General features: G+C 41.6%; 1 protein-coding gene across 2 annotated transcripts; it reads left to right on the top strand.

The window, feature by feature from the left end:
- The first annotated feature begins 1,140 nt into the window (after positions 1-1,140).
- LOC149240887 (uncharacterized) lies at positions 1,141-1,887 on the top strand. Of its 2 annotated transcripts, none has more exons than XM_089367387.1 (3): positions 1,141-1,473; positions 1,590-1,647; positions 1,752-1,887. In XM_089367387.1, the coding sequence occupies exons 1-3, from the start codon at positions 1,162-1,164 to the stop codon at positions 1,784-1,786; spliced, it is 405 nt and encodes a 134-aa protein (XP_089223513.1). In that variant the 5' UTR covers positions 1,141-1,161; the 3' UTR covers positions 1,787-1,887. The 2 variants fall into 2 exon arrangements, with proteins under 2 accessions (XP_089223513.1, XP_089223514.1); XM_089367388.1 differs by having other exon boundaries at positions 1,141-1,499; positions 1,752-1,823.
- The last annotated feature ends 9,716 nt before the right edge of the window (positions 1,888-11,603 follow it).

The raw sequence follows: 11,603 nt of genomic DNA on the forward strand, positions 1-11,603 counted from the left end.
GCAGTGATTGACTGTTTTGATGATTAGAGAGCTAGGTGCTCTTTTGGTACATCTAGAAGCACCTTGCGGATGTCTTTAGTGAGAATTCGTTCAGTGTGCACGTGAGCAGTGATTTATCATTTGATGATTAGTGTTGGTGCTCTTTAAGTACTTGTAAAAGTACTATGATTTAGAAATCATCTAGCATTGCACAATTGATTGATAGTCAAAAGTATTTCATTTGACTCAAAATATAGTGACTAATGCGATTGAATTTGTTAGTCATATATTACAGGAATTACTTACCATGGAGGATTGAAGAATTGTCCAACCACTATTAAAAGTCTTACATGAAAGTATTCATGATTTCCAAAGAATAGATGGTAAGTAATGGTAAGTTGACATAAAGAATTTTTTATTATGAATGAATAAGGGCCAAGTGGTGGCGATTAGAAGATGCATATCTTTGCAATTACGGACGCTTATGACTATTGATGCTTATAACTAATGATATTTCTTATGACTATATCATTACATTTTGTTTGTCGTCTTTTCTTGGAATGAAATCGTTGATTTCAAAGAGAAAGGATCACATTTTTGTGCAGTTTAGATGATTATACAATGAGTAAAATCTCAAGTTCTCAATGAAAGATGAACACCGAGGACGGTGTTCCTGTTAAGGGGGGGAGTATGTAACATCCCTACCGGGTAACTCATCATAATTAACAGTTATGAATAGTTATTTAGTTTCGGAACTGATCCTTAGAATTCGGAACTGATTCTTGAAATTGGGTATTGGAAATGAGATCGAATGGGCAGTTATTGATTTTCCGTTCCCCGTGCACCTTCTCCAACGAACTCGACCGATGAATCGAGCTGTCACGATCTCTTTAACTAAATTGCATAATTATAATTTTTTTTAAGGGTGAAGGTCTTTTCATTAACCTTCCCACCCTAAACAAACGAGTTTAACTATCATTACAGGACCCGCCAACCTGTACCCATCTCATTAAATATTAATTTTATGTTAGGCCGGTTCTGCAATTACGTATGCTGTTACATATATATTAACATGAACCTTAGGTAATAACATACCCGTGCACGTGGTTCACTGTCATGTCACAGTTTAATAACAGTGTTTAATGCTTTGGAAACCTATCTGTCATATTTGGCTCGTTCAATATGCTAGGTTACAGGTGGAGATTGTATCAGCGCCCAACTCACCCTTTCCGTGGCCAGATGGCTCCACTCCACGTGAAGTCATGTGCCTTGCGGAGAGTTGGCCCACACGGGAATTCGCGCCAGGATCTCCCGCCTACACCAACGGTGGAGATCTATGCACCTTCATCGAACGGTTCTGATGTGTTTAGGGTTTGGCAATTGATATTTATCCACCGGTTTCATCGGACAGAGCTCATTTGCAGTCCACCACTACAGCCGAGCCCTTCCACACTCCGACGGACCACTCTGCAACAGCTCCGGTTCATGGTTCTGGTATCGATTCCTCTGCTACCCATCTGGTATTCCCTTTGCCGTCGGCTCTATAGCTATGCTTTCGTTATACTTAACCCTCTGCATACTCTCACTGTGTCCGGTTGTTTACCATGCAGGTCATGCACACATCGGTTTGTCAGCGTGCAGGAGGATTCGGGTTAGCGAAGTTTACAGGTATGTTCACCCGCTCACTAATTTCATTTTAACAAATGGTTTATGGTGATATTGTTTGTTGACCGTAGCTGAGACATGGCTCATTTTCCTGCTTAATGTCTCAGGTCGGGTTCCATGTTCCAAACCCCTGAGCACTTAACAGACGGCCTCTACATGCCGGTCTGCCCTGTTGAACCATTAGGGTTATGGCTTGCACGCCCCACTACCTATATTTCTGAGTAGGGTATTAGCTAGGGTCTCCGGGTTTTAATGTTCTGTATACTTTGAGGCTCTTCCGAGCTATTTCAGTTATGTAAAGCTTTGTTACTTTGTAAGAACCGATACCTGATGCTATATTACTTTTATAATAGCAGATATATGAAGCTATGTTGCTTGTAATGGTAGTGTCTGGTGTGGTTTACCACTGTCTCCTTCGTCTAGACTTATCACGGCTACAGTAATGTTTTGCACAACTGTCTTAATGAATACTTGTGTTTCTATTCACAAAACTATCCATAATCACTAATGGCTTTGTCATTCTTGCATTGTCGGTTCATATGGAAGTCTTATTTCAATATATTGCTGTTGGTTACTTATCTGTTGCTCAAGGAAGTCATAGCTTTAAGGGTTTACTGCAATATGCGTTTATGTTTTAGATATTGAAGTTTCCCCATACATTGAGTTCTTGTAAATCTATTCGTTATATATATATGGTTAAGCGACTCGAGGTTAGTCCTGCATCCATTACATGGGTGCAGAGACTGCCTCTGCGCGTACAGATGCTTACAGTGGCTCTAACTGCCGGTTTATTACATGGATAACCATCGGTTATGTTTCGTTTTGCTGCCCTTGCTTGACATTATATTCTGACTTCCTGTACATTAGGTTAGTTTTTATTGTTTCTGCTCCAGGTAATTGTCAACCTGTCACTGGGTCTGACATTCTCGTTTGATGAGCAGCACTGTTATTACCGTGCATTACTTCTTTTACAGCATTACTTCATAATAATCATAATAATGTTATCTCTATGCAGTTCTCTTTACGGCACTGTTCCATAATAATGTTACCTCTGTACAGTGTGAGTTTACATAATATTTCTTGCTCAAATGACTTTTAATCACGCATATCGTTGATGTATACAACATTCGGTTACACTTCTTGTTTAACTTATACAGTGATAAACTAATAAATGATTTTGTACAGTTTAATTCGCGTGCTATACAATATCTCATATACTGTTACTGTTACATGCAAAGCCGATTCTGTGCTAGTGGACTGTGTTATTTAATCCGGTTCCTAATCAGCCTTACCAAACAATTAACTTAGTGTCTTCATTCTTAAGGGTATAGTTTACCCTTATTCTTGGGTTCCCCTCTTAGTTATTTGTCACAGTCTTCCATAAGGGTTTTGTTTACCCTTACTTCAAGTTTTCACTCACAGTTGTTCTAACACAGGCGTCCATTCCGTTTTAATGGCTTACTATTGGACTCTGCGGAGCATATAGTAACCATGCAGCTTTTAAACATTAATACAGATACAGGGGTGACCACACCTTGTTCATTAACGATGTCTTAGAACTGTATGCACTACCTGGTTACCATAACAACTACAGGAAATAATACAAGTTCATCTCTGTGTCCTATCTGTACATTTCAATACCTGTTCTTTATTCAATAATGGATCAGAGAAGGCGTACCTGGTTATTCCCGCTACTGAAGCCCTTACTTTCAGAGATCACCTGCAATGTCTCTGCTCTTATCCTCCCAACCTCGAGATCCACTTCGCTGGATTCTCCCCCCGAGCCGTCTTGCAGGCCTGCAACCCTCAACAAGACTATTGCACCTCTGTGCTAGGTTATCTGGTCATCACCAGACTTAACCTCTTTCCTTCATTCTGCTCTCTTGGAATTCTTCTCTCTGCTTGTTCCTCAACAACCCAGAGACTTTTCCCTCCCAGGACTTTTCCTTGGGTGAGAAGCAGTTGCATCAGTTTTATAACTGATTCACTAAAAATAGAAATCCTCCTTCAGGAGGCTGCCAGCATTTTCAAGAACATATCCATGTAAAAAAATAATTCAATAATTAACTTTCTTTATTAATAATGTCATTCAAAGCCATGAGTAACCACTCAACACTTTTTACCACAGTAATTATCCAGATTTACAAGTTACCGGGGTCATTACATCTTCCCCCCTTAAGATTGGACATCGTCCCGATGTCTACTCTCATTAAATAAATGTGGATAAGTTTTTCTAATGAGTTCCTCGTCTTCCCATGTAGCCTCCTCAGGCCCATAGTGCTGCCACAGCACTCTAACTTGGGTAATAACCCGTTTCCGCAGCCGCACTTCTCTCCGGTCGAGAATGCTCTGTGGTTCGACCAGGACCTCGCCTTCCGGTTCGACCTGCAAACCACCAATACCCTTAATCAGTTTCTTACAAAATATAGCTGCTTAATTAAACAACCGGATTAATTCTTACCCGCACATCTTGCCATCGAATGACATGTTTAGAATCATATACATATTTCTTTAGGACAGACACGTGGAACACATTATGAATCCTAATGTGACTTGGCATGGCAAGTTGGTAGGCCACTGGCCCCACTCTAGCCAAAATCTGGAAAGGTCCAAAGTATCGCGGAGCTAGCTTGGCGCACCCACTCCACTGCAGAGTGCTCCTCCTAGCTTGAATCCTCACAAACACATGGTCACCAACCTTAAACTCTGTGAATCTTCTTTTTCTGTCCGCAAAACTTTTTTGCCGGTCTTGTGCAGCCTTCAAATTAGCACGCACTCTTTTCACCATATCCTCCATTTCTTTAAGCATTTCTGGTCCCAACCTCAACTTGTCCTCAGGTCCACCCCAACTTGAGGGTGTGCGACATTTTCGTCCATACAGGACCTCAAAGGGACTTAGCTGAGTCGAAGTGTGATATCCATTATTATACGCAAATTCGACCAGATGTAAATACTCTTCCCATTGACCTGGTTTCAGCATTACATACGCTCTCAACATATCTTCCAGCACCTGATTCACTCGCTCAGTTTGACCATCGGTCTGCGGGTGATAAGCTGTGCTAAAGTTCAGCTGAGTACCCAACTCGGCAAACAATGTCCTCCAAAAAGTAGAGGTGAATTTCACATCGCGGTCTGATATAATTACCTTTGGTAATCCATGCAATCGGAACACATTTTGCATGAAGAGATGGGCAATCTGCACTGCCTTGTAAGTGGACTGCATAGGAATAAAGTGCGCTGCTTTACTTAACTTATCAACAACTACCATGATAGAGTCGTTGCCCTTCTTTGTTCGAGGTAACCCTGTTATGAAATCCATGGAAATGGTTTCCCATTTCCACTCCGGAATAGGCAAAGGCTGTAGCAGTCCAACGGGATGCTGATGTTCTGCCTTTATTTGCTGGCATTCCAAACATCATGCCAAGTACTCAACCACTTGTTTCTTCATTCCTGGCCAATAGTATTATTTTTTAAGTGCAGTGATCATCTTTTGGTACCTCGGATGTCCAGTGCAGTGGCTGATATGAAACTCATCCAGAATCGGCCTTCTAAGGTCATTTGCATCAGGTACATACATTTTCTTATTAAAACACAGCATTCCAGCACTATTTAGTGTGTATCCTTGCTGTAATTTTTCCTTATCAGATTGCTGTACTTGCTGTTTTAAGTGCTGGTATTCATAATCAAGACTAGCTACTGTTTTTATTTGCTCAATTAGTGAATTCTCCCATTTGTTGACTGAAAGTTCACATAAACAATGAACCTTCCGAATTAATGCATCCGCCACTCGGTTTTCCTTGCCCTTTAAATGCTTTATGTCGAAATCAAACCCACTTAGGAAATCTGCCCAACGACCTTGTCTTGCATTCAAGGTAGGTTGGCTAAAATAATGTGTCAAACTGTGATGATCTGTTAACAGCAGGAATTTCTTCCCTAGGAGGTAGTGCCGCCACATTTTCAGCGCATGAATAACAGCTGTTAACTCTAGATCGTAAGCAGAGTATCTCTGCTCATGCTCCTTCAGCTTTCTTGATTCATATGCTATTACCTTTCCTTCCTGCATTAATACTCCTCCCACACCCTCCTTGCTTGCATCGGTGCATACCACATAATCCTTATTAGGATCAGCTATACTCAAAATGGGTGCAGTGGTAAGTAAGTGCTTCAGACGGTCAAAACTCTGCTGACATTCTGATGTCCACTTAAATACTTTCCCCTTTTTCTGTAGAGAGGTAATAGGATAGGCTATCCTAGAGAAACCTTCCACAAACCTCCGGTAATAGCCAGCTAATCCCATAAAGGATCTGATATCAGCAACATCCTTGGGTATGGGCCATTCCATAATGGTTTTTATCTTCTCCGGGTCTACAGCAATTCCATCTTTAGTAATCACGTGTCCCAAGTACTGAATCTCCTCCTTGAAGAAATCGCATTTGCTGAACTTAGCGTATAGCTGATGTTCTCGAAGGGTCTGCAACACCAACCTAAGGTGCTCTTCGTGTTCCTGCTGGGAGCGAGAGTATATCAGAATATCGTCAATAAATATCAGCACAAATTTGTCCAAAAACCGATGAAACACGCTGTTCATCATGCACATGAAGGTGGCAGGTGCATTAGTCAAACCAAACGGTAGAACTACAAATTCGTAGTGTCCATAGCATGTCCTGAAAGCAGTTTTGGCAATGTCCTCATCTTTAATCCTCATCTGATGATAACCAGATCGCAGGTCAATCTCGGAAAACACTTTTGCCCCTTTTACTTGATCAAAGAGTTCATCTATCCTGGGTAAGGAATAATTGTTTTTGACTGTGAGCTTATTCAGCCGCCGATAGTCTATGCACATGCGAAGGGTCCCATCCTTCTTCTTCACAAATAATACCGGAGCTCCCCAAGGTGATACACTGGGACGTATGTACTGTTTATCCAACAGCTCTTGGAGCTGCATTTTCAACTCTGTTAACTCTGGTATGCTCATTCGGTATGGTGCCCGCGATACTGGTGCTGCCCCCGGTACTAGCTCTATAGTGAAGTCTATGTCCCTCTTTGGAGGCAACCCCGGTACCTCTTCAGGAAACACATCTGTAAATTCCTGTACCACTGGAATATTGCTTAATGCGGACATCTTGTCTTTCTGGTTTGCGTAACCAACTTGTATGGCATAAATCTGACATTTCTTCCTAATACACTTGGCTAACTGAGTTGCAGTGATAGGTCGAATCTGGACAGGATGTTTAATTCCCTGCAATTCCTGCTGCTGCCCCAAATCATTCTTGTAATATATAGTCTTGGTTTTGCAATTCACCAATGATCAGTGCTTTTCCAGCCAATCCATACCAATAAGGATGTCATAAGAACCTAATGGGAGTACATTCAGGTTTGCCATTACGGGCTGTCCAGCTATACTGAAAGAACAATTATTAACTTTAGCTAAAACCCGCCTTTTAGCTCCCGTAGCTAACTGGACTAACCATGGGTTTTTGAACTTTTCCGGTGATAGCTTACAATATTCCACTACTTTTGGACTAACATAGCTTAAAGTAGCTCCTGGATCAATAAGTACAGCTATAGAAAGGTTTGAAATCTTACCTTCGAATTCCACCATGGAGGGTTGGTATTCTGCTTGCCAGTCCTCTAAGGCTGCATTAATTCTTGGTACGCTGCGCGCCACATCCCCAACAGTTGAGGCTTCATGGATTTGAGGTATTTGATCAGCTCCTTTATGCTGTGGACAATTCTTAACGTAATGCGGTCCTCCACACCCCCAGCACTGAACTGGAGGTCTGGTTCCCTCAATCTCTGATCTAGCAGGTGGTTCGCTGATCCTGCTCTCGCTTGGCTTAGCCCGGAAGGTACCCTTATTTGTGTTTCTGTTAAACTTCCCCTTTCCAGCACCTTTACCGCCATTCCCACGGCTGCCTTTGTTATTTCCAGCAATTCTGTTGCCTTTTCTTTCATTCCATCTATTGTTTGGAATGTCTCCTTTTTGTTTGTTCTGCTGGTAACAAATTCTAGCCTTACGAATTGCCTCATCCATAGTTCGGGGATTGTCAAACTCAATCTGTTCCCTTATGTAAGCTGGTAGGCTACTCACGAACCTCTGCACCTTGGCCTTCTCCTCCTTTATGTATGGCACATAGCGAAGCAGAGAAGTGAAGCGATTTATGAATTCATCCATGGACTGCTGTCCTAGTCGTAAGTCATGGAATTCTCGCGCCTTCTCATCATAGAAGCGCTCAGTTAAATACCTCTCTTTAAAGTATTTCTGAAATTTTTCCCAGGTTATGCTTTGCTCACTTACTCCCTTCACAATTTTAATCTCTTCCCACCACAAGGTGGCTTTGCCCTGCAACTGGAAAATGGCCAGCCGCGCCTTCAGATTTTGGTCATATTCGTACAGTTGAAAATATTTGTTAATGTTAATCAACCAGGCTTCTGCTGCTTCTTCCTGCTCTCCATCGAAAAGTGGAGGTTTGATTTTTCGGAATTCTCCCTGTAATTCCACTTTCTGCCTCTTGGAGGTTTGCTGCTCTTGCACATTATCAGAATGGTCTTCCTGTTCCTCTGAAAGCTCAGGTGCGTAATCCCGTTCCTCAGTTCCCCTTTGCTGTTCCGCACTGGGGTTGGCTAAGGGTGGATTTTGTTTGTCTGACAAGCTTTTCAATATTCTTTCTTGTTCCATTGTTAATCGCGCATTGTCCTCTCGCAGACGCGCCATCTCACTTTTCAGCTCCTGGACAGTTTGCAGTATCGCCAGATTGGTACTGCGTGTCTCAGCACCAAGCTTTACCCACAGCTCAGCATTTTCTTGAGGGATGCCGCCAGCTCCTGGCATTTCCTCCATCTTGCTTATTAGCTGCTAGTAGATGGCTGTCTCTGTATGGATCTCCTAATTGGTACACAAGAAAGTCAATTAGCTGCATTGTTTTTATATATACATCATAAGATAATCTTTGTTGTTCCAGAGGCCACAGTTTTGAAACCTCTGGCTCTGATACCACATTGTCACGATCTCTTTAACTAAATTGCATAATTATAAATTTTTTTAAGGGTGAAGGTCTTTTCATTAACCTTCCCACCCTAAACAAACGAGTTTAACTATCATTACAGGACCCGCCAACCTGTACCCATCTCATTAAATATTAATTTTATGTTAGGTCGGTTCTGCAATTACGTATGCTGTTACATATATATTAACATGAACCTTAGGTAATAACATACCCATGCACGTGGTTCACTGTCATGTCACAGTTTAATAACAGTGTTTAATGCTTTGGAAACCTATCTGTCATATTTGGCTCGTTCAATATGCTAGGTTACAGGTGGAGATAGTATCAGCGCCCAACTCACCCTTTCCGTGGCCAGATGGCTCCACTCCACGTGAAGTCATGTGCCTTGCGGAGAGTTGGCCCACACGGGAATTTGCGCCAGGATCTCCCGCCTACACCAACGGTGGAGATCTATGCACCTTCATCGAACGGTTCTGATGTGTTTAGGGTTTGGCAATTGATATTTATCCACCGGTTTCATCAGACAGAGCTCATTTGCAGTCCACCACTACAGCCGAGCCCTTCCACACTCCGACGGACCACTCTGCAACAGCTCCGGTTCATGGTTCTGGTATCGATTCCTCTGCTACCCATCTGGTATTCCCTTTTCCGTCGGCTCTATAGCTATGCTTTCATTATACTTAACCCTCTGCATACTCTCAATGTGTCCGGTTGTTTACCATGCAGGTCATGCACACATCGGTTTGTCAGTGTGCAGGAGGATTCGGGTTAGCGAAGTTTACAGGTATGTTCACCCGCTCACTAATTTCATTTTAACAAATGGTTTATGGTGATATTGTTTGTTGACCGTAGCTGAGACATGGCTCGTTTTTCTGCTTAATGTCTCAGGTCGGGTTCCATGTTCCAAACCCCTGAGCACTTAACAGACGGCCTCTACATGCCGGTCTGCCCTGTTGAACCCTTAGGGTTATGGCTTGCACGTCCCACTACCTATATTTCTGAGTAGGGTATTAGCTAGGGTCTCAGGGTTTTAATGTTCTGTATACTTTGAGGCTCTTCCGAGCTATTTCAGTTATGTAAAGCTTTGTTACTTTGTAAGAACGGATACCTGATGCTATATTACTTTTATAATAGCAGATATATGAAGCTATGTTGCTTGTAATGGTAGTGTCTGGTGCGGTTTACCACTGTCTCCTTCGTCTAGACTTATCATGGCTACAGTAATGTTTTGCACAGCTGTCTTAATGAATACTTGTGTTTCTATTCACAGAACTATCCATAATCACTAATGGTTTTGCCATTCTTGCATTGTCGGTTCATATGGAAGTCTTATTTCAATATATTGTTGTTGGTTACTTATCTGTTGCTCAAGGAAGTCATAGCTTTAAGGGTTTACTGCAATATGCGTTTATGTTTTAGATATTGAAGTTTCCCCATACATTGAGTTCTTGTAAGTCTATTCCTTATATATATATGGTTAAGCGACTCGAGGTTAGTCCTGCATCCGTTACATGGGTGCAGAGACTGCCTCTGCGCGTACAGATGCTTACAGTGGCTCTAACTGCCGGTTTATTACATGGATAACAATCGGTTATGTTTCGTTTTGCTGCCCTTGCTTGAAATTATATTCTGACTTCCTGTACATTAAGTTAGTTTTTATTGTTTCTGCTCGAGGTAATTGTCAACCCGTCATTGGGTCTGACAATCTCGTTTGATGAGCAGCACTGTTATTACCGTGCATTACTTCTTTTACAACATTACTTCATAATAATCATAATAATGTTATCTCTATGCAGTTCTCTTTACGGCACTGTTCCATAATAATGTTACCTCTGTACAGTGTGAGTTTACATAATATTTCTTGCTCAAATGAATTTTAATCACGCATATCGTTGATGTATACAGCATTCGGTTACACTTCTTGTTTAACTTATACAATGATAAACTAATAAATGATTCTGTACAGTTTAATTCGTGTGCTATACAATATCTCATATACTGTTACTGTTACATGCAAAGCGGATTCTGTGCTAGTGGACTGTGTTATTTAATCCGGTTCCTAATCAGCCTTACCAAACAATTAACTTAGTGTCTTCATTCTTAAGGGTATAGTTTACCCTTATTCTCGGGTTCCCCTCTTAGTTATTTGTCACAGTCTTCCATAAGGGTTTTGTTTACCCTTACTTCAAGTTTTCACTCACAGTTGTTCTAACACAGGCGTCCATTCCGTTTTAATGGCTTAATATTGGACTCTGCGGAGCGTATAGTAACCATGCAGCTTTTAAACATTAATACAGATACAGGGGTGACCACACCTTGTTCATTAACGATGTGTTAGAACTGTATGCATTACCTGGTTACCATAACAACTACAGGAAATAATACAAGTTCAGCTCTGTGTCCTATCTGTACATTTCAATACCTGTTCTTTATTCAATAATGGATCAGAGAAGGTGTACCTGGTTATTCCCGCTACTGAAGCCCTTACTTTCAGAGATCACCTGCAATGTCTCTGCTCTTATCCTCCCAACCTCGAGATCCACTTCGTTGGATTCTCCCCCCGAGCCGTCTTGCAGGCCTGCAGCCCTCAACAAGACTATTGCACCTCTGTGCTAGGTTATCTGGTCATCACCAGACTTAACCTCTTTCCTTCATTCTGCTCTCTTGGAATTCTTCTCTCTGCTTGTTCCTCAACAACCCAGAGACTTTTCCCTCCCAGGACTTTTCCTTGGGTGAGAAGCAGTTGCATCAGTTTTATAACTGATTCACTAAAAATAGAAATCCTCCTTCAGGAGGCTGCCAGCATTTTCAAGAACATATCCATGTAAAAAAATAATTCAATAATTAACTTTCTTTATTAATAATGTCATTCAAAGCCATGAGTAACCACTCAACACTTTTTACCACAGTAATTATCCAGATTTACAAGTTACCGGGGTCATTACATCTTCC

Source organism: Pinus tabuliformis, chromosome 8, assembly GCF_031772625.1.
Source record: "Pinus tabuliformis cultivar Carrire ecotype Pingquan chromosome 8, CPIR1, whole genome shotgun sequence".
NCBI lineage: Eukaryota > Viridiplantae > Streptophyta > Pinopsida > Pinales > Pinaceae > Pinus > Pinus tabuliformis.